Here is a 24,467-nt window from a genome sequence, read left to right on the forward strand (position 1 = left end):
GTTAATATTTGGGGCTTGAACATCTTAAACACGTATTTTGTTGCCAGAAAGGGTCAAACATATTCTTAGTTTTCATACTAACACCCGCTTGCAGCCCGGTTCTGCGGACACGCTCGAGACAGCCGCCACTTGGGGTTGGGTGTCCCCTTGGCTCGACTCCAGCAGGAAATAGAGACGAGCTGTGTTCCAAGGTGCTTAGTTGCCGTGCAATTTAAACAAGTTTCCTTCTACGTACAAATTCAGGAGCCTCTCATTGGAAAATGTTAACGTCTATTGAAACTGGGGTGCGCGCATGAAAAAAACCGATGAACACAGGCTCCCCTAAGCGCACATGTGCGCACAGACATCGAATTAATATAATTAGAAACTCATTTCAATGCAAGATTAAAAAAAAAGTAATCTGCCAGATGCAGAAACTGTTTCTGCCCTGCACTAGTTAAGAACCGAGAACAAATTCTGTTTGATCGCTCCGCTCGCTCTTTTGCTCAACTCGGCTGGTCAAGTAACCGACCGTCAGCCACAACACCTTCACGCTCGCTCCACTCGAGTCGAATCGCCTCCACAAGATCCACAACGCAGCGCCTTAGCAGATGCCTTAATGACAGTTGGCCCACTGGATTCAAAACTATTAAAGCAACTTCTTGAAAGAAAATTATTTTCAGAAATTACTCTTTATCGCAGTGTTCTTCACTAATTTTCAGAGGGGGGCCACCACACGTTTGGAACCATTGGAGGGGGGTTTGACAACAGCACGATGATGGGGGTGTTTTCACTCCATGTATTGTGGGGGGCCGCACTAAAGGCCACCAGGGGCCCCCATGGGGCCTTGCAATGAAGAACATTGCTTTACCGTACAACGAATCAGCGAAATACAATACACAAGTTGGAATCGGCGAGATATTAAATGCATTGAAATGTTTCATGAACACACACACTCGGTAGTTCGCTTAAATGAATATGCATACAGATTGCTAATGACAAAACAATTCCGCAACAAAAAAAAAACGGAACGGCTTCTTTTATTGAAAAGGTATTCACAAATGTACACTCGTCCCTATTCACTTTCTCCCCTTTCCACCCCGACTACTCTTGCCACCTCTGCCAAACTTGCTCCCCATCTTGCCGGAGAAAGAATTCCGCCCTTTCCCAGCCTGTCCCTTCTTAGAGCTGCCACCGCCGCCGCCGCCGCCGCCTCTGCCTCCTCCTCCTCTGCCCGATCCTCCGGACCTCTTCCCAGCACCCCTTCCTCCGCCGCCACCACCACCTCCTCTCCTCCCGCCCCTCTTCTTCATTCTCTCCAGAGCCGCCTCCTTTTGCTCCTCCCGAATTTGCTTGTTCACGGCCTGAGCGAACGCGTCCACACGCATGGGGAAGACGATTAATCCAACTTCTAAACAAAGCGTTTGTTGACACTGCTGCTGCCACTGCGTTGGCAATGGTGCACAGACACAAATACGTCAATATCACTGTGGCCTTAATAATACACATAATAGGTGAAATTTTGGGCAATGGCTCTTCTTCATAGCACTTCTAAAAAGACCTCATTTGAAAGAGCAACTCTCCTGGTTCTCGTGGGGTCCTTACACTGTATTGCGATGTCCTCTTTAGTGGGGGCGAGTTTTTAGTCGACAGAATTTTCTAAGTTCACGATGCGACGATTATTGCGGTACCATTTTAATTGTGTTTAACATTTTTATCGTCTGGGTTTTGCGCTTTGGAGTACAAATACTGCTTAAAGTTTATATTCAACTGCTGTTCATTCCTCAAAGGCCTGCCACCAGTCTTTATATTCGTTACAACTTCACAATCTACAATGCTTACAAAGCACATGCTCTCGGAAAACGTTGACGTCATAAAACTGGCATGCCATCATTTTATCTGGAAATGTAACGGGTAATATCCCATTGCTTTTCAGGACTTTAAACTATTACTGTGAACGTTATTGTTTTTGTAAGCAGTTCTTAAGGAGATTAAATGTTTGAAAAATTTAATGTGCCACGAATAGCCATTCCCATCGTGAAATTTCCACATCTCAGGGGCGACACGGCCGCTTACGATGGTCATCTACACCTGGCCAGGTATACTCAGCGGAAGAGACAGTGGCTAGCTATCGGAAAGGTGGAGTGTTTAATTCCTCATCGAGGGGTTGACTCGATCTATCATCCCTTCTGGGGTCATTAAAATATCTACCATTTTTTTTGTGGGGAAGTCATCAGTGGGTTGTCCCAAGGAAAACCCACCCCCGACATAGGAAAGTGGAATTTCCCCCAGTGGCTCAAGGCTGTAATCAGATGAGCATCGCCTCAACGTGTGCTTATGTTGAACTTCTTTCGCACCGTACATAGCCAACCGTCGTGCTAATGGGAAGTACAGGGGGGGGGTGGAAGGGGGAAGGACCAAACTAAACACAAAGAGAAGTTCAAAAGAAATTCATTTTCAATCTATATTTTAAAGTTCACAGCTGCAGTGGCTTCATTTTAGCAGATCACCGTTACCGTTTCAACAGTTAGCGGAGGATCACAGCAGCGCGGCGAGCGAGACCGATCGCGACATCAAAGAAGCCCTAGCGGCACTACACATCACAAAGCAGCCCTCCCCTCCTCGGCTGGTGCAAAGTGCTCACCATACACATCAATCATTTGCTATACAAACACATTTTGCCAGACGACAGCAAACGCAGAGTGAAACCAAAAACCACGAGCGTCATACGCATTTCAGACTTTTGCCATTTCATCGATGACCAGGACAAGATCGTCCAAATCAAAATGCTTGGAAACCCGATTGAATCTTGGAATGAGTTGATCCAAGTGTCAAATCCAAGATTGCAACAGAGCTGGCTCCATGTTCTGACACAAATGCAGCATTAACCGTGTTGCCTGCTTGCAGAGTTTTCCATCAGCCCTAGACTACTCAGCCTCAAGTGACAAAATCAGATAAAATTAAGTCCCATAGGGTCATGATGGCGAAATGGCCCAAGCGCTAGCTCGTTCTCCGCTCGCTGCGGAGGTTCGAATCCCACTGCCGGCTTGGTTAACGCTGCCGGTGTGCTAAACATAAAAATACGTGCTCCGTCTATTTCAGAGTGAACGCCAATGATCCCCGTGAAGTTGTTCGCAAGAGAGGGCCCCCATCATGTGCCGGTGTCAAGGTCCAAATTAACAAAAATAAAGCCACAAATGACCCAATTGGAATATACACAGCAACCATCATCCCCCTATTGTGAAAACGTGGGCAGTACCCTCCTGAAGAAGAGTCTTGAGACTCTGTGAGAGGCTTTCCTGGGTAAATAAGCGTTGTCATAATAATCCACCCAGCTTCCTCTAGGCGATGGTCAAGACCTACCCTGGTGATGTCCATCTTGGGCTTCTTGCTGTTCATGGCTTTCAGCAGACTCAGTTGCTGCTCCTTTTCCTTGGACAGGTCTCCAACCAATGGCGAGAACTGCACCACACGCACGCACACACGTTATACGTACATCGTGATGAATTTTTCCAAAGAAAACAAACGTACCTGCGAGTTACTGAACTGTATTCACACGAATGTTTGTTGAACTTCTTTCGCACCATACGTAGTCAACCGTACTAATCGGAGGTGCGGGGGAAGGCCAAACTAAACACAAAAACAAGTTCTAAAGAAATGAGTTTTCAATCTAAATTTAATTGTGCATAGCTCCAGTGACTTCCTAATATTGGAAGAGCATTCCAGACGGCCACAGGAGCGCATCTGAAGTTGTGCTGAGTGAGACCGAACCAGTTGAGAAGGGCAAAATATTCTGTGCAAGTCTACGGACCTCTCCGTCACTCTACGGGTCTCTAATCTGCATAACTCTTCCATTTGCATTTTATTCCTCTCTTCTAAACGTGTGACCAAGCCATCTCTGTGTCGCTTCCATAACCTTGAAGATTATTTGTAATCCATCGTTTATTGTTCGATACATTTTCCCTCTCGGTTCTAAAGAAATTAGTTTTCAATCGAGAGGATTTAAAAGTGCGTAGCTCCCAGTGGCTTTCGAAAATTGGAAGAGCATTCCAGAAGGCCGCAGAAGCGCATCTGAAAGCGTGTGTTGCAGTGACCGTTCTTTGTAATAGCAACATAGGCCCCTACTGTGAAACCAGTCCAGTGTGAAACACAGTGCCTGCCTCCGCGACAGCCTTGCACTATTACAATGCCGCAAATGCCAAATCTACAAAGTTATTCTTCTTGTACAAAGCATCCTAATACAACTTTTTCCTATCGACTTTGTCAAATTGCTCAACAGTTTAATCAGCCTGCTTAAACGCGAGATTTAAGGTATATATATTTTTAAGATATCATGAAACCTGACATGGGATGACCAACCAATGGTGAGCCGTTAACACTGGAGGTATTTCCATTTTTGCGGAGCTGAACACACAAAGCCACATGGCGCAGACACTTGTGCGCAAAGCGCAGCCTTCACAGGATCAACGGTTTCCTACGCGCCATATGGGATTGAACATACATGCACTTATTTGCATGGCTGCTGATGTTGATGTAGAGCCACGATAACATTTTACATTGAGGTGGTTGAGCCAGGTAATTGCGTCGGAAGTAGCAGAGTGCATCGCTGGTCTGTGATGATGCCACCCCTTCATATTTGCGAATCAGTAATAGAGTCATTAAATGTTCCATGGTTTGTTTCTGGGTGACCACAGTCACACACGGGAGAGGTTTTAATTAGCCAATTGTCACTATCGGAACCTCATTTGCCAGTAAAAATATGATAATTGGTTTTTTACCCATCTATCTGGCAACAAAACTGACACCTTTTTACAAAAAGTCATGTTTCCATAGACCGCAATACGCACGAGTGCGCCTTTTGGCGTCATCTGGTCCAACCCATGTGAGACTAGGCTCTAAGGAAAGCTGTCTCGGGTGTGGACCAATCAACTTCAAGGACAGTGCATATTATCAGAGTTATGTCTTTTGTTTGTATTATGACTGCAGGTATTGCGATCTATGCAAACATGACTTTTTGTAAAAAGGTGTCAGTTTTGTTGCCAGATAGAAGGGTAAAAAACCAATTATCATAGCCAATTGTCCTTCAAGTATCCGCATCTGCTGCAAGGTTTGTGCAGCGGATATGGTTTAGGGTTGTTGCCCATAAGCTTCGCGGAAGATGGAATCCAGGGATCTTCCGATACACGCAGTGCTCAGAGCCACCTTCAAATCAGAACCACTATTTATCCTGGAGAAATCCGATAAGCTACGCGGCTCTCTTTCACGGATGTCCAATGTATGCGAGCACATCTCCACGTGTCCAACAATGATCGGGTTAATAATGTGCCAGCACATGCCACGAGTAGCAGTAGTAGTAAATAAACAGAGAATGCCTGAGGACACTGGAACCAGAGGGCAAGCACCCACCTTTCTCTTCTTCCCTACATTCCGGGCCTCTTTTTCTTTTGGCTGAAAAGTAACGAAACAAAACATCAGTCAAACAACGCCTTGGTCATCATCGCCCTTATTTCAGCACAGCACAGACATGAACCGCTGTGGGTTTCCTTCCACACGTATGAACACACTCATTCATGAAGATGGCACAAACATCCTGATTATAGGACCACAGAGCTTTGGAAATTGTTGCCGCCGGTTCTGGCTGCCTTCCCCCTGCTTTATCTGTCGTTTCCCGTGCCTCCGTTAAAATCTTGCGCGCGTCATAAATTCTACAGCGTTCCAGGAGATGCAATTTGCATGGACGGCTGCATAAAATACACCGGTATATTTAATTATCATATGCGCGGTGAAAAGTGTTTAGGGATGGCCACAAAAGCAAAACGCGCATGTCCCTTAGACCAGGGGTCTGCAACCAAAACACAAAGAACCATTTTTTTCGAATTAGGTCAAAAAAATATTTCAAGAGCCGCATTGCAAGTGAATACGAGACGGTGGTACTTAATAAAAAACCGTCACTAAGCAGTCCTGAAAGAGCCGCATGCGGCTCCGGTGCCGCAGGATGCCGACCCTGCCCATGGTAAACTGGACTTCCATGATGAACTGGACTTCCAAGGTCAGGGGTCAGCAACCAAAATAGCAAGAAGAACCAATTTTTTTCGAATTCAAAGAGCCACACTGCAGTCCTGAAAGAGCCGCATGCAGTTCCAGAGCTGCAGGTTGGCGACCCTTGCCTTAGACTCATCAGCCTAAGCCCCCCCCCCATCCCCCGGCCGCCCCCACCCCCCACTCCTGGACAAATTGATTTCCATCATCACTTATTTAAACAGCCAGATTCTGGATCCTGTTGTGAAAGGGCAAGAGCCCACAACAGACACCGCTCGGCCTTGTCGGTGCATTACAAATACACGTACGAGATACATCGCGCACCGTTAAGGTGGATTGCGAGTTATTATCAATATGAAATAGACAACGGTCCGTGTCACCACGTTAAACCATGACAAAAATCCAAATGTTTTAGCGCGAACATTTCACAATGTTCAATCACGACCGCAACTCGGCTTACCAGTTTGTTCTGAAACTTGCCGACGGAGGCCGTTGCCCTCTTGGCCACGTAGATGGCTTTCCCAAGCTGCAGCGACAAGCACAGACACAAGAGCGGCACACGTCACGTCACCTGGAAAATTGGGGCCTGCGTTTTACTCATTCGGCGAATATGGTGGCGGTTTGTCCCCCGCACTCCTGACTGCCCCACCCCCTCCTCAATCACTGCCGCCTCTCATATGTGGCCAGTGTCTAGACTAGCGGTGGCCGATCACGTCGATGATCGTGGGCCCACAAGTGGATGGCAAAACATTATTCGTGGATCTCAAGACAAATCATGACAAGCGCGCGCGTAAGCAACTTTCAAAACGGCTCACGGCAAGTAAAATCACATAAGAAAGCATACATTAACTTCTACCAATAGATGGCGTTAGTACTTTACGGCTATTGTATACTACGGGGTTAAATCAGGGTAATTGTTGGTCAGAGCGTTGTGGTGGATCGCGTAGCCCGTTGAAATCCACCAACATGGATCACAGCGCTCGCTCTATTGGCCTTGGCTCGTCTAAACACAACCTGCGACGGCACAGGGGCCGGTACACGTTTGTTTGTAACGCAGCTGAACACAACAGCGAGGGAACCGCAGGATGGGAGACGCATGGGTCGAGCACTGTATACAATGTCGTCGTTTAAAAGAGACAAAGGTTTTATCTTCATCATTATCAGCAATGATCAATCCACTGCTGGATGAAGGCCTCCCCCAGTAGTTGCCATCCTCTCACATTTGTGCTGTCTAACAATCGACCCAAGCGCTAGAAAATTTGACCATTCTCACTGCGACATTTCCTGCAAATGCGGTCACACGTTCGCACGCCGTGTAAACCCACACCGCACTGTCACTGTGTTCTGGTTGTTAGTGGCAGGAATGCGTTTCCCCCCCGGCCGGTGCAATGCCAACGAGCTGCCGACCGACAACGGATTTATTAAAAAGGGTGGCCGTGCATCGCAGAGCTTGTGTGAGATGACGCGAGTTTCTCCTCCCGCGACGAACACTGAAGTGCAGATTGGGTTGTAGATATGCATGCATGCTGAACTTCTTCCGCACCGTAACGTTGCCAACCGTGGCTAATCGGAGGTGCGGGTTAAAGAGGAGCAACTCACATCGTCGCGGCTCGGCTTCTCAGGCGGCGTGGCGCCCGCAGCAGGTGCTGCGACACAACGAAGCACCAGACGATTATTTACATTTTACATCATCAGCAATCAACACGTAAAGGGGAGACACTAGGGGACTAGAGGACAGAGTAAAAGGGCAGGGGAAGAAACCACAACAAGTGAAATAAGAGAACGTCACTAATACTTTGGGCAACATTTACGCTCTGCATTTTTTTTATGTTCAGGAACTTGAGCTTTTCACTATTTGTCGCACGTGCTTTAAGTATTTTACAAAGTAAACTCTCAATGCTTCACGGAGCACTGGGCAGTGTACTCTTGACTTTTGGTCGGCCTACCCAGTGGTGGAAATGTCTCAGAACTGGATCATCCTTTCTGCAAGATCAACGACTGCTGGTGTACCACCACGTGGTGCATCTTTACCCCCAGGACACCCAGCAACACAAAACAAATTTGGCCGCACCCTGCTGATGAGGCCAATAGTCAAAACCAGTCAAAGTTTTGCCTGCTTATACAAACTGGAAAACACTGGTCTGGAAGAGCATAATTGAAACAGTTCAATTTTGGGGCAATGAGATATAGATGTCCTTATCCGATTCGTAATGGTTTTTGAGTTCGGCCACGTTATGGATCTGACCAAATTTGTGTCGTTAACACCCTCTACCACCCGGCAATTACATTACCATGCGTACAAGCGTTTAACGTGGCAATTATTGTTTTTCACTCAAATGTATCAATTAATTATCCGTGTTTACTTTATTTTCAGATGCGAACAGCGATACCCATGCAGCACCATATACATGTAAATACCAACGGCATATCAACATTTTTTTCTCTCCTTATGAGCCGTTAACATCCCAGGCGCTAGGGGAAAATGCCTCCTCCTCTTCATAGTTCCTTCCAATATTCGTGACCTTTTGCGACCTCCAATATCGAAACGGAGTCTTTGTTAGCATCAACTGTGCCATGGTGGCGAAGCGTTAACTACCTCCCCTGGAATAGAGGAGGTCGTAGGTTCGTCCCTGACCATGACGCTTGTATATTTGGAGTGTCCATGTTCTCCCCGTGGCCGCATAGATTTTTCTCCGGGTCCTCTGCTTTTTCCTTCCACATTTAGAAACATGCGTTTTGAGTAAATATCCACATGATAAGCCACTTTCATTGAGCTATCATTTGTGGCCAGGTCGCTGCTGAAAAAGAGCTATACATAGCTCCGTGGGCCTTTCCTGATAAAATAAAAATAGTTTAGTATTATAGTTTTCATAGTTTAGTTTCAACTCCGTCCCCGACACGCGTGTGCGTCGACGCGGGAGGCGGACGCGTCTGCGACGGCAAGCGGCCACACGCGGGCGTCAGCGGCGCGCGAGCAGGCGACTTACCACTCCTCTTTACCCCGCGGGCGATGTTGCGGAGGCGGTTCAGCTCGTTTTTGGCCACGCGCTCCTTCTTGGCGGTGATTCTCTTCGCGAACTGATCCTCGTTGGGGTCTGGGAGAGGAGGCGCGGCAAACACAGGGCGGTGAGGGGGGGGGAGAGGCCAAGCTCACAACCAACACACGCATCCCTCGCTCGCCCCGTTGTCACGTTCACCTACACGTTTTACGCGCATCTCAGAGTCAAGATGAGCGCTCTAATACGATAAAAATCGTACACCCGACAAAATCACCGATCAGAGATTTGCCCATATACGGAAGTGGGCGTGGCCTTGGCCGTAAGGGGCGTGTATTGGCCCATATATGGTATTGTGGATCGTTTTTCGAGATTAAGTATCGATTCCACTCAATTACAATTTGCGGGTTAATAGCTGTGTCGATTCAATGCCAATCGATCCATGGTTCGAGTCACGTGACACACCCCCTTTATTTGATTGGCTAATATCAGCAAGGATTCATATTTTTAGGTTTTTTCGGTAAAGTCACGTAGGTAAAGAATTAAAATTAATAAAAGTAAAATAAGAATAAAATAAAAATCACGACGTTTCGGAGGCAACACAAGCTTCTGTCTTCAGGTGGAACCGTCACAGCACGATAGCTGTGACGGTTCTTTACCTACGTGACTTTACCCAAAAAACCTAAGGATATAATATCAGTAAGATTGGTGATTCCGTCGCAGTCCGCTTTTATTGTATCACAGCGCCCTTGAACTCGCGTGGACTGACATACCATGCGCCAGATATTTTTGGGTGCACAATACAGTAGACCCTCGTTATTCATGAACTTGCCATCCGTGATTTTGGCTATCCACAAACCGCATCTGGTACTCTACACGACTGCATCGAGAGAGAGAATATGATGAGATACAAAGTGATGAGATATAAAGTGATGAGATATAAAGTGATGAGATACAAAGTGATGAGATACAAAGTGATGAGATACAAAGTGATGAGATATAAAGTGATGAGATATAAAGTGATGAGATACAAAGTGATGAGATACAAAGTGATGAGATACAAAGTGATGAGATACAAAGTGATGAGATACAAAGTGATGAGATACAAAGTGATGAGATACAAAGTGATGAGATACAAAGTGATGAGATATAAAGTGATGAGATACAAAGTGATGAGATATAAAGTGATGAGATATAAAGTGATGAGATATAAAGTGATGAGATACAAAGTGATGAGATACAAAGTGATGAGATATAAAGTGATGAGATACAAAGTGATGAGATACAAAGTGATGAGATATAAAGTGATGAGATACAAAGTGATGAGATACAAAGTGATGAGATATAAAGTGATGAGATACAAAGTGATGAGATACAAAGTGATGAGATACAAAGTGATGAGATACAAAGTGATGAGATACAAAGTGATGAGATACAAAGTGATGAGACAAAGTGATGAGAGAATGTGATGCAAGAAAGTGATGAGACAATTTTGATGTATTTATAGTTTATTTATATAGTTATTTAAAGCAAATCATTTAAAAGAGAGGTTTTTGAAGGCCAATATCATTATCCGCAAAATGTTCTATTCACGAGCATCTGCGGAACGTATCCCACGCGCATACCGAGGGAATTCCGTAAATGTGTCAAAAAATTCCCTGGGAGCGGAGCCAACAATGAGCATTCCCGGGGCATTCCCACAGCCAACCAATGCGAGAGGACCGGCCGTGTGACCACTGTGCCCCTCTGTCTTGTGGCTCCCGGCCGTACGAAGATTTAGAAGTGTGGCTCACAGGATCGGCAACATTGGCCGGCCCTGCACACGGGGGGTGCAAGGAGATGCTGCTGACCACTCACCGACATGATCCGGCACCTCGATGAGCCAGTCCTTTGTGTTGTCGTTGGCGCGTTTATAACCCCAGCGTGGCCGCCACTCCTACACACACACAGCACGGAACACCCGCCACACCCTGCTAGTTTAGACCAAAAAATTAACCCGTAAAAACTAAGTTTTTCACTATAAATCCTTTGTATGCGTGGCATCGGTTTTATTTTATTATTCATTTCTGTTTTTCTTGAGTAAGAGTTTCATTTTAATGACATTGGTATTTTAAATAAAATATGAAAAAAAAAATTTCCTAAAAACTGGAAAATTTTGGGAAAAAATTTTCACGAAAATAAATTGTCACGCACAACGAGTCTGTGTGCAAAATGTCAGCTCGATTGGATCACGGGAAGTGGGTTAAAAAACGACCGAAAGATTTGCACGGTCGTAAGCGCGCAAGCAAGCAAGCAAGTGAACTTAATATAAAGGATTTAAAAAGACAGCTGAAGCAGGTGCTGTTCGGCGGGACCTATTCAGGCCAGCATCACACCTGATGTTAAACGACATTACCAATGCATGTGCCGAGCCGACCATGACACTGATCACCTTGCTGAGGCAGCCCTGAGATCTGTTGGGGGCTGCCTTCGTCACGCGCTGGCTGTCCCTGGGGCTCGCTGTTGGTTGTTGTTGTTGGTACCGAGCCCAAGTTGCTTCATACCTTGCTTCTCTCCCATATCCCCCTGCATGGCTGCTGTATATCTGGAGTTTGCGTGTCTCTCTCCCAGTGGTCGCGTGGATTTTTCTCCGGGTCCTCCGGTTTTTCCCTCCACATTTATAAACATGCGTCTAAGAGTATTTGGCTGCTAAAATATCCACGTGATTAGCCACCTCATTGAGCTATCAATTGTTGCAAGGTCACTTCTGAAAAACAGCTGTATAGCTCAGTGGGCCATACCTGCTATAAGTTCAGTAAAGTAAAACCTTGGATTGCGAGTAACTTGGATTGCGAGTAACTTGGTCTGCGAGTGTTTTGCAATACGAGCAAATTTTTTTAATATTAATTTGATAAACGAGCGAGGTCTTGCAATACGAGTAGTACGTGTATACGCGTTGTCTGCCGAGCGTCACGTGATCACAACTGATACACGAGTGCTTTGGATTACAAGCACGTTTCAGGAACGAATTATGCTCGCAATCCAAGGTTTTACTGTAGTCAGTAGTTTCATGAAAATGTTATTGTCAGCGGCATAAAACGACGACATAGTTGAACCCAAACATAATTAATTATTGATCATCGTTTTCAAGAGGAAAACTACGTTTGAAGGACTACTCGTACCTTCTTCTCCTCGTCCCACACGCGCCGGCTCTTCTTTCTGTTCTTGATTCCCTTCAAGCTGGCGAACTCTTCCCAGCGCGTAGCCGGACGAGCCTTGGGGATCTAAGGGGCACATAGCACAGCGATCAAGTTGAGCTGGTGTTGACGATACCGTATTTCTCTTGATTACAAGATGCTCCGGAAATTAAAATGGACCCCAGACATGTGCCCAGTGTCAATAAAGTTATACAGAACTAACAAAGATCTCACATATAGCCTGAACAGACTGTGCTGTTAGCGAGCACCTATGAAGCCCTGTACGGTACATAAGGGGGTGGGGGGGGTGGCCAGCACCACACCCAACCACCTTCGTCTCCCTAGTGGCGATGTTTACACACCACGTTAGGTATTCATGTGAGGCCGAGTTGACCTAGGGGAGGCCCCGAACCAGTACAGATAATCGTCACTGGTGTTGGCCGTGGGTGAGAATCGAACTCGGGTCGCAGGGTTTGTAGCATAGTGCACTAACCGTTACACTACTGCTCCCACAACTAATCACACACACACATACGTATCGGATTATAAAACAAAACCCACAACTTTTGCGGGGGAGAAAAAGTGCCTCTTAAGATCTGGAGGATATGGCAAACCGTTGCTAGGAACCACTCAGGATGGAGCTAACACCACTGGCATCTACATGATGCCTCAATTATCGCCGAGGTCCCGGAACACAAGAGGAGATGGGCACAATGACGCCGAGAATAATTGTGAAATTGACATCACACCCACCGGCCTCTCCCTGGGCACAGGCGTCGTTGGGCTTGGAAGCTGCAGACAGTGGGAAGGGGTGGGAAGAGAAGAGCGTCGACAACAATTAACCGTGATGAACAAAGACACGTGCAGGAGGCTACGCTGCAGGAGGCTACGCTGCACGCGGCTTGGAATACAACACTCTGGAGGCAGAGAGGGTTGGTGGATCGCACACAAACCCCAGAAACTCCCTCGTGACCCGTGAGTGTCGAAGGTCACCATACCTCCTGGCTCGTAACAGGTATGGCGGTTACAGCCAGTGGTTAGATTTTTATGCCGATGCCATCTGTGTAGGATCTGAGGGTTAACCGCCCTGCACGCATGGCTTTACTTCAGCTGCGCAGGATTCCTCGCTAATGTAGTTGATCATCGATTATCCGGCGGCTTCGGGGGGGAACGTGGTGGCAGATTTTCAATAACGCCGGATAATCACTCCACCACCATATTGAAATTAGATTATTTTTGCACATTCCTGCATAACATTAGATGTTGTATACATGTTTTTAAAAATTGTTTATGATATGAAATTAGTATAAACACAGGCAAAAATAAATATCCCAATGTAAAAAAGATACCGCATTTATTGCACCGTACTTAACACTCCAATCTCGAAGACTTTGCATGGAGTGATGTACGTACTATGGTGTTTCAACGACACGACTGTTTGACACGCACTTTTCACTGGATAGCATGTACACGGTGACGATCGCTGGACTGGTTACAGCCTTTGGAGTGGTTTTGCCAGATCGGCCTGGGACCACTCATTCATGGGTTTGGCCAAATACAACCAATATAGGCCCACAGAGCTTAGATAATTGTTGGCACAGGCTTGGGAGGCCTTCCTGCATTTCTGTAGTTTCCTCCACGTCAGAATAATTCTGTCTCTGAAGACGAATAACAAGTCCGCGCGTTCCAATTATAAATGATTTACATTATCCTGGCTGGCTTGTGTGACGGTGGATAGCTGCGTGGGAGTGGAGAGACACTGGTGACACTTCATTACTCTCACATGGTCTCACATGTCCAACACAACCAGCCCAAATAGAGCGTCTACACAGCAGACCAACCTCAATTAACCCTTTCCCATTCCGAGGCTACTGCAAGTTGCAAGGTGTGTGTCCCGTTCACCGCTGAATCTCGGAACGTGCAAGCGGTTCAGTGTTAATTTTATTTAGAAATGTATAGCACTGTTTTTAAAGAAATTGTACTCACCGCAGAGAACTGTAGCGACACAACCGCACTCTATGATAGCTGGTGCCATAACGCCCTACCGCATGGCCTTGTGGGAGCCTCGGTATTGATGAGGTAATTTTATTTACGTTTTTCTTAAGGTTCCGTTTCAAATCGGAAGAAAAACTGATGATTTACACGTACATCATTAGAACGGGAAAGGTTTAACTATACATCAGTTCCAATTCCATTTTTAACTGTAATAAATATGCACGACAATCTCCATTGCGAAAGGACTTCACAACACCACGTTTCATACTTCGTGCCATATATATACACCAGAGGTGGGACAAAGTCATTGTTATGCAAGTCCAAGTCGAGTCGCAAGTCATCAAATTCATGACTCGAGTCTGACTCGAGTCCAAGTCACATGACTCGAGTCCACATCTCATAGGTGGGACAAAGTCATTGTTATGCAAGTCCAAGTCGAGTCGCAAGTCATCAAATTCATGACTCGAGTCTGACTCGAGTCCAAGTCACATGACTCGAGTCCACACCTCTGATATACACGATGCACACACCGATTATGGCAAGGTGTGGTGGGGCACAGTTGTGACGCATCACGTTGGAGGCAGGCTTAAATGGCTCGTGCAGGTACCACGGTGTGTCGCTGCGGCTCTTAAAACTCGCTGGCCTAGTTGGTGACCAGCGCTTGGGTTTGTGAACCCATCGGTGTTGAACATCTGCCATTATTCCCGAGTTGTATTCAAGTTCTCCATGCACTCCGCTTTCCTCCCAGATTCAAAACATTGCATACAAATGATCACAACAATCCCATTATAGGATTCTCTGAAACAGTCTTGAAATTCAAATTCAGCTTTCCTGATGAAAGGAAATACATTTTTGGTCCACCGAGGCCAATTACTTTTCGACAGCCAGCGTGAACGCAAACACAGATGCGTCGTACTGGCTACACACATTCAGGTCACATGGCCTACCTTTGCGATGATGACGTCATCAACGCGCTCTGTCGGCAATTTCCAAATCTCATTTATCAGCAGCTGTGTGTTGTCTCTTGCCAGGGCCATCAGGTAACCAGCGCTATCTTTCCTGTAAGAAAATGCAGAGGCAATAGAATTTCAAGTTTAACAATTATACGTCCACATTTTTCAAGGAAAATGACAGTATTTATGACCGAGGCGAGCAAGGCACAACGGGACAAAGATAAGCATCTGCCTCATAGACAGTGCTTAGGGTTTCGGATATCAGAATAAACTTTAGAGGCTGGTGTTAGGGTTTCAGGATAGCGTTTAGGTGCTGGGGTTAGAATTTAATTCTAGATTAGAAGTTTTCGTGACTGCAAGGATCCACTCCTTGTTTTTTTTGGTAAAGTCACATAGATATAAAACAACAACAAAACCAAAATAAATAAATATTTCATGTTCAGGTTTGGGTTTCAGGGTTTAGGATTAGTTTTAGGGACAGCAGTCTCAGCCATTGCATGAAGGTACAGCATAGGCCTGCCCACCTAACAGTGTACCAGTCTCAGGCTAGCTCAACAGTGGGCAACCTTGATCTTAATGGTTGGAACATCCACCCTACTTATAACAGGTGTCGGGCCATCCAGAATCCAACTTTTGTCTACTTGCCTTTCCAACAGGTGGCAGTCATTTCATAATTTCCGATGTATATGTACCATTTAACTTTTTTCGAACCGTACGAGGCCAACCGTGCTCATCGGAGGTGCGACAAATGACAGTTAAGAAAACGGCAGCGATGATGATGGGGGGTGGTCGTGGCGATGATGGTGACAATGAAATTCATGATCAGGCTGAAATCTGCCCGTGCCCGGCACACCACTCGCTTTGGCTGTGGCTGTTGTGGTCACGTGCCTCCTCCAGGCTACCAGCAACATGGAAGACATTCAATGGGAAATTAACACCGGTGATGACGACGGTACATTTTACGCACGGGGACGGTAACGGTTATTGTTGTTGGGGCTGAGTCGACCCCGACCGAGATTGTGAACTCAAGCTTCTCATTTGAATCGTCTTACTTCTCCATTCACATCGGACACACGCATGGGCATCATTTACACAGAGACCCAGGAACCAGCCAGTCTCCCAGCAGCACCACCACCAATCACCTTCATCCGGATTAAGGGCGCTTTATAGATGTTAAGGATTACTTTTAGAAGACCGACGACTTGCCCTGTGCTGTAGTTTTAAACAAAAGTTGATTGTGCATCTTATAAACCCGGTAGGCGTTTGTGTGACCAAATGTGTAAACTATTGCCACCGGGCACAAAAGATTTGGGGTCAGGTCTTACTTTCCAGATGGTCTCCTAATCCAGAGAATACGGCGATCGATTTTTTTTTAAAGGAAAAAAAATAGCATGCAATTTATTTAACCAAATATATTTGGTTTCCGCTGTTTCGTTGAGTGGTGCACAAGTACAATAAACAAAATAAGCTCATCAAATTCGTCAAAGATCGCGCCCTGAAAAAGGAAAATATATAATGGGCGACGTTTTGGGCAATGGCCTTATATTGGATTGTGTTATTAAAACACCCCTACACGACGTTGAACGCCTATTTACCCAAAGCTGCGCCTGGACATCTTGAGGAGGCCCTCATCCAGCAGTGGAGTGACTCAATGTTCTTGGTTCTTTCGGTAAAGTCACGTAGAAGGGAAATAATACAATAATAAAACATAATAAAATAAAATTCTCACGACGTTTCGGCCACAACGCAAGCAGCCGTTGTGGCCGAAACGTCGTGAACACGAGAGGGTAGGTCCTTAAAAAGCCCGCAGTCTGCTGACCCGTGCCCGTGACGCCCCATCTATCGTCAGCCATGGTCTCAATCCACCGCTGGATGAAGCCGTACCCAAGCCACCACCACCACATCTGCGATGTTAACAATCTACCCAGCGAGCATCCCCAGACGAGCTAAAGCAATTCCATCGCTCCATCTCCTGGGCGAACGAAACTCTCTCTCTCTCTCCAACGCGTTCTCGACTGTTGGCCTGCCACTCAGCACATTATTAATGACCATCGGTAATTCTACCATCATCATCAACACCATCATCAGCGACAACCCCCTTAGTAAGTAGTCTCCCTGCACTCGTGTCGAATCGAGCGACTCAGCAGCAGCGGAGACTGGCAACACGTGGCCACCACGTGGAGCTCGCTGCATCCCATCCCGACCACCTTTAAACTCGCCACACACGCGCACACCTCCCACAACCGGGGGGGTGGGGGGCCGTCGCTCACCGCAACTCGGCCAGGTCGAGGGGGTTCTTGTCCACCGCCGTGAGGTTGCCCAGGTCGAACTCCACCTCGATGTCCTTGTGCACCGTGATCCGACGGAGCCGCTCGGCATCGTCTCGCTCGGCCTGGGCCAAGACGCTCTCCACGGTGGCGGCCATCGCTGATGCTGTGGGGGGTGGGAGGGAGGGGAGGGGGCATCGCGCGCGGCATCATGGGTAGCGGGTTGGAACGCGGTGCCAGAGCAGAGGCTAAAAAAACCTCTGTGTATTGAAGCCCCGCCCCCCTACAGGATTCAGATTGCAAAAATTAGGATAAGGGGCCGTCCATAAATGACGTCACGCGATTTTGGACGATTTTTGACCCCCCCACTCATCGTCACAAAAAGTCAGACCCCCCCCCTCAAATATGACGTCACAAAGCTCTGGCCCCCCTCCCTCAAAAAAAATTGAACATGTTTCAAATCGCTTTAAACTATTGTCATTGTAGTGCGTATTTAATGTGGCGCTGCACTCTGATGTTGTAGGAGAAAACATTTATTAAAAAGTATATTTAATTAAGTAGAAAGTGTTGTCTATATTTACTTAAAGTTGCGCATTTTGATGTGACGTCACATTTCTCACCCCCCCTCGTCACACATCGTCACAAATGTCTGACCCCCCCCCCCAGGTGCGTGACGTCATTTATGGACGTCCACTAATACCTTATTTTTATTTTGTTTTATTTTTCTACCTCCGTGACTTTACCGATAGAACCAAAGAGTATGGATTCCTGCAGTCACGAAAGATTCAAATCAAGATTAAAACCTTTTTTCTGTTTTGCCAGTGTCACAAAGTATGACCAAAAATAATATTCGGTATTTTTTTCGCTTTCCTGCCAATAACGAAAAAAAACACAGGTGTTAAGATGTTCAAACGTCAAAGAGAAACCTTTTTGTTTCTGGTCACCCCGAGCTATAAATGCCCTAATGGTGGCATTGTCTTTTTGCTGTTCGCATTTTGGCGTTCTCTGGTCTGAGACGAGGCCTTAAAGAAGGCTGTTGTCTCTGGAGTAGGCCAATCAGTTTCAAAGACAAAGCATATCTCATCAGAGCGTGTTTGTTTGCATGTTCACCATAAGTATGTGTGGGTAATGCAGACTTGATGCCTTGCAAAGGGTTTCTATTTGGCGCTTGAACATCTTAAAACCTCATGTTTATTTGCCAGAAATGGTAAAACCTATTCTTATTTTTTGGGGTCTTTCGGTAAAGCCACGTAGATAGAAAAAAAAAATATCACGACGTGTCGATCGCAACGCAAGCAACCGTCATCATATATACAGACATAGACACACTTTCAACCCAGAAGATGGGTACAAACTCAGCAATCACTGGAAGGACGTTATCAACCAGTTTCAGTCATAACTGGCTGTAATGTTTCCATTTTAGACCTGGCTGCCCTTTAATTGGTGGAAGCCCACACAACCAGGACCATCACTACCCACTACTACCATCACCGCTAGCAGAAGCCCTTTATTAGTGGAAGTCCACCAATAAAGGGCTATTGCCTTTAGAGGCTAACCCCCTTTTCCCTGATGACGACCGCTTATGTTGCGATCGAAACGTCGTGGTTTTTATTTGTTTATTATTATATTTTTTATCTACGTGACCTTACCGAAAGAACCAAAAAATATGTAAAACCTCCAGTTGAGAGGTTCACTCTAGTGGGGTCAGATCAGAGGTAATACCTCCAGTTGAAGTTCATTATTGTGGGGTCAGATGAGGTAAAACCTCCAGCTGAGAGGATCACTCTAGTGGGGTCAGATCAGAGGTAATACCTCCAGCTGAGAGGATAACCCTAGTGAGGTCAGATCAGAGGTAAAACCTCCAGCTGAGAGGTTCACTGTCGTGGGGTCAGATCAGAGGTAAAACCTCCAGTTGAAGTTCATTATAGTGGGGTCAGATGAGAGGTAAAACCTCCAGCTGAGAGGTTCATGATAGTGGGATCAGATCAGAGGTAAAACCTCCAGTTGAAGTTCATTATAGTGGGGTCAGATCAGAGGTAAAACCTCCAGCTGAGAGGTTCACTGTCAGAATCAGAATATGTATTTTACTTGAGGAATCCGATGAGCTATAAAGCTCTTTTCACAAATGTCCAGTAAGGGTGAGTCAGAACGTTACTATGGTAGGGTCAGATCAGAGATAAATATCCTGGTGAGATGTTCACTATTGTGTGGTCATATTAGAGGTAAAACCTCCATGTAGCGATGCCATTCATGCAGATTGCATCTCACACGCTTAAAATGTGTAACAGGCGGTGAGCCAGCGCCCAAGCTCTGCGGTCCTCCATGCCAATGAATTGATGAGTGTTTAACCTCGAGAGATAAACACCCAGAGGACCCCAAAAAAGGTGCAACACTCGATCGCATCCAGATGGAACAGATGGAGACTAGTCCACATTGTTTCTGTTCCACAATCTCTTAGCGAGCCAGGGTATGGCACCTCAGTGACGCCCACGGGAAGTGAGTTTTTTGTTCAGTTTCTTTTGTAAAGTGTCCACACACTCGCACATGTTCTATTACAACCCCTCGGAACTGCGACCAGTGTGAAAAGACGTCCACTTTTCCAGTGATGCAGAACAAAAACATTCCCAAGGGCAAAAATCTAAAAATATATATATCATATATAACCCACATTGGATGGTGCGGCCTGAATTAACCCAGCATCGGTGCTGAATACAAAATACGTGTTGACTTTAATGCGGCGCGGCTCCTGTGTGCACTGTGACGCTGCCAACAGATCAGAGACCAGAGGGCACGCCGAGGGTCCGTATGGATGACAGGGGTCGCATGATGCAGCGTGGCATGATACAAATCAATGGCATCATCTCTGTGTTGCAAATCAGTAAAGCATCCACACGTCCCGGTTTGGTCGAAAGAGAGAAATGCCCTTTTTTTTCTCCGGTCTCCCGAAGCATTTGTGAAAATCCCGATGTGAACCCCCCCTGCCCCCTTCCACGGAGGATGAGTGATAGAAAAACCACGAGCCCTCTCTCGTGAAGCTCTCTCGTCGCGGCTTTACAGACCTCGGACATTGTGATTGGTAATTTGGGCTGCTGTACATATTGCCACGCACAAGAATATATTTTAGTGACGGTTTGAAAACACTTTCGGCGAATAGTTTGCGGCCTCTGGCGGCGTGCAGGAATTTTAGGTACAACGCAATGATATTGTGCAGGATTTAAATGAACACGGTAAATGGCTTGCGTACGTGTGCATCATGTGTTTGATGTACAGTTTGCTGTATGTTAGATGACAATGTGGACACCCGTGCAAACGAGGGCTTTTCTAGGTAACAAAAAAAATCAAGAAGCATACTCCGCCTGTAACTGGCGTCCAGAAGCATTTGGGAACGTTGGGATTTTGTCCCATTGTGTGTTGAGAGTATTTGGCTGCTATAACACTTCCACGTGACAAGCCACTTCGCTGAGCTATCATTTGTAGCCAGGTCGCTCCTAAAAATAACTAATAGCTCAGTGGGCTTTACCTGGTAAAATTAAAAATAGTTTATTTATTTTGAGTGATTGGCCTACCTTCACTATATTTTTCACTCCCGTTATGTTTTTGTATCGTTTGTTGTTGTAATTTTATGACCCGCCGCTAGTGGCCATCTGTGAAAAAGAGCTTTCTAGCTCATCGCATTCCTCCATGAGAAAAAAATAGTCAAAAGTCTGATTCAGATGATGCGGGCAAAGAGTGGGCGGGGCTACCTGAGCAGTGGGCGGAGCTACCTGTACTGTGGGCGGAGCTACACGAGTAGTGGGCGGGGCTACCTGAGCAGAGGGCGGGGCTACTTGAACAGTGGGCGGGGTAGTGGGCGCGGCTACAGAGCAGTGGGCGGGGCTACCGGAGTCATGGGCGGGGCTACCTGCGCAGTGGGCGGAGCTACCGATGTCGTGAGCGGGGCTACCTTGGGCAGCGGGTGGGGCTACCGGAGTCATGGGCGGAGCTACTGGAGTCATGGGCGGAGCTACCTGCGCAGTGGGCGGAGCTACCGGAGTCATGGGCTGAGCTACCTGCACTGTGGGCGGAGCTACCGATGTCATGGGCGGGGCTACCGGAGTCATGGGCGGGGCTACCTGCACTGTGGGCGGAGCTACCGATGTCATGGGCGGGGCTACCGGAGTCATGGGCGGGGCTACCTGCACTGTGGGCGGAGCTACCGGAGTTGTGAGCGGGGCTACCTGGGCAGCGGGCGGAGTCACCTGAGTGGTGGGCGGAGCTACCTACGCTGTGGGCGGAGCTACCGGAGTCATGGGCGGAGCTACCTGCACAGTGGGCGGAGCTACCGGAGTTATGGGCGGGGCTACCTGGGCAGCGGGCGCAGTCACCTGAGTGGTGGGCGTGGTTATGTAAATGTGGGCGATGCTGCCAGTGGGAGGTCACCACGTGTCCGGGTTGAGTCTCCCAGAAATCTCGACTTAAAGGTTTCGTGACTGCAGGAATTCATATTCTTTGGGTCTTTCGGTAAAGCCACTTAGGTAGAAGAAAATAAAAAAATCACGACGTTTCGATCGCAACGCAAGCAATCGTCATCAGGTGAAAAGCTAGCGATCGAAACGTCGTGATATATTTTTTTTCTATCTACGTGGCTTTACCGAAAGACCCAAATAATTTGTCTCCCAGGAATGTTGCCTTGTCTCTCCATCTCCCTCGTTCCTCTTATTTCCTCTGCTCCGTCTTCCCCGCATTTAGATCACAGCTCGGGCGTTTTAGATCCATTCGTTACTGTTGTTGTTGTTTTGTTGAAAATATTCAACTTAAATATACAATAACAAAAATAATATTTTCGTCTCGTAACTAGCACAAGTACACAAAGCCAAGGACCCCCCCCCCCCCCGCCGAATACACAATTTCACACAAAGACATCCCACATCTAGCCTTGAACAGACTGTTGCGGCAAGTGCTGTTAGCGAGAACAAATTAAGGCCGGCACGACACGCACAACACACGAGGGGGTGGTGGGACCAGCACCACGCCCGTCCGCCTTTGTCTCCCCAATGCTGACATTTTATACATATCGCACTGGGTACTCATTTAAGTCTGAGTCGACCTAGGGCAGGCCCGGAACTGGCTCAAATATTCACTGTCGCTTTACGGTCGTGAGTGAGAATCAAATTCAGGTCGCCGGGTTTGGAGCACAGTGCGCTAACCCTTGCGCCACGACTCGCCACAAGTGCACACAAAGACAAGACAAAGACCTCCGTGTAGCCTTCATAGACTGTTGGGGCAAGTGCTGTTAGCGAGTGGCACCTATGAAGGCCGACATGGCACACGAGGGGATGGTTGGCCAGCACCACGCCCGGCCGCCTTTGTCTTCTTAGTGGCGATGTTTTTTTTAGACACCGCACCAGGTACTCATTTGAGGCTGAGTCGACCTAGGGGAGGCCCAGGACCGGTTCAGTTGGCCGTGAGCGGGAATCGAACTCGGGGCGCCGGGTTCGCAGTGCAGTGCGCTAACCCTTTCACCACCACTCCCCACACAAGTACGCACGCGCTCACGAAAGCTTGCATGAGCACAGGGATTCCATACTTAGACTCACACACCCACACACAACCACCTGCCTTGACCTCGAGTGACCTGCCGACAGGAAATTGGTTTTGCAGGAAGCTCTGGTGGTCCCTTGGGCTGTCATTTGTTTTAGAGTGCCGCGTATCTCAATACGACCTTGATGAATTGATTTACTTTTTAATATAAAACAATACCCGGCACTGTATATCAACATTGGTGTACGCTTTACGACGGTGTAATAACGCAATAATGTGTCGTCATATCCATCCTGTCTGGTGTGTACGTTATACATGACGTAGGATGTCCAATTATGACAACAACAACAAAAGCACCAGAAAATTAATCTCATGGCCTTTCAATACAGGTGCATACAAAGGTTGTGAGGAATGTCACGACTTCGAAGTTCAAGAGAGAACGTGGCAGGAGAGCGTTTGTCGATGCATTCGGGAAGAGGAGGAGGTGGCGATGGGTGGAGGAGAAGGATAGGGTTAAGCGACATGAAGGTTAGGAATAGGAGGAGGTTGTGATAGGTGGGACACGGTGTGGAGGGTGATGGATAGGGTAAGAAACTTGGAGGTTAGGAATAAGAAGAGGAGGTTGTGATGGGTGGGACACGGTGTGGAGGGTGATGGATAGGGTAAGAAACTTGGAGGTTGGCAATAGGAGGTTGTGATGGGTGGGACACGGTGTGGAGGGTGGAGGATCGGGTAAGCAACTTGGAGGTTGGGAATACGAGGAGGAGGTTGTGATGGGTGGGACACGGTGTGGAGGGTGATGGATAGGGTAAGAAACTTGGAGGTTGGCAATAGGAGGTTGTGATGGGTGGGACACGGTGTGGAGGGTGGAGGATCGGGTAAGCAACTTGGAGGTTGGGAATACGAGGAGGAGGTTGTGATGGGTGGGACACGGTGTGGAGGGTGATGGATAGGGTAAGAAACTTGGAGGTTGGCAATAGGAGGTTGTGATGGGTGGGACACGGTGTGGAGGGTGGAGGATCGGGTAAGCAACTTGGAGGTTGGGAATACGAGGAGGAGGTTGTGATGGGTGGGACACGGTGTGGAGGGTGATGGATAGGGTAAGAAACTTGGAGGTTAGGAATAAGAAGAGGAGGTTGTGATGGGTGGGACACGATGTAGAAGTTGGAGGATACGGTTAGCAACTTGGAGGTTGGGAATAGGAGGAGGTTGTGATGGGTGGGACACGGTGTGGAGGGTGGAGGATAGGGTTAGCAACTTGGAGGTTGGCAATAGGAGGTTGTGATGGGTGGGACACGTGTGGAGGGTGGAGGATCGGGTAAGCAACTTGGAGGTTGGGAATAGGAGGAGGTTGTGATGGGTGGGACACGGTGTGGAGGGTGGAGGAAGAAGATGGCAGCTGACTGAGCCGGACATTGGAGTGGCACCCAGAGACCGGCGACCAAGTGGAAGAGAAAACCTGAAGCCGCACGCATCGTGGCGGTAATGATGTGAGACGGAACATCTTGTTCATGAAGGCGTCCAGAGTTGTTTGGGTGCAGC

The 24,467-nt window shown here is 47.3% G+C and overlaps 1 protein-coding gene across 1 annotated transcript; it reads right to left on the reverse strand.

Annotated features, from left to right (window-relative positions):
* Positions 1 to 1,003: 1,003 nt before the first annotated feature.
* Positions 1,004 to 17,588, reverse strand: RRS1 (regulator of ribosome synthesis 1). Its single transcript, XM_078616414.1, has 11 exons — positions 17,409 to 17,588; positions 15,133 to 15,244; positions 12,944 to 12,982; positions 12,176 to 12,277; positions 10,872 to 10,950; positions 9,006 to 9,113; positions 7,618 to 7,664; positions 6,479 to 6,544; positions 5,386 to 5,427; positions 3,343 to 3,441; positions 1,004 to 1,343 (listed from the first exon to the last, which is right to left on the reverse strand). The coding sequence occupies exons 1-11, from the start codon at positions 17,561 to 17,563 to the stop codon at positions 1,059 to 1,061; spliced, it is 1,134 nt and encodes a 377-aa protein (XP_078472540.1). The 5' UTR covers positions 17,564 to 17,588; the 3' UTR covers positions 1,004 to 1,058.
* Positions 17,589 to 24,467: the final 6,879 nt, after the last annotated feature.

The sequence above is a fragment of the Lampetra planeri genome, chromosome 50 (genome assembly GCF_965212315.1).
Source record: "Lampetra planeri chromosome 50, kcLamPlan1.2.h2, whole genome shotgun sequence".
Lineage (NCBI taxonomy): Eukaryota > Metazoa > Chordata > Hyperoartia > Petromyzontiformes > Petromyzontidae > Lampetra > Lampetra planeri.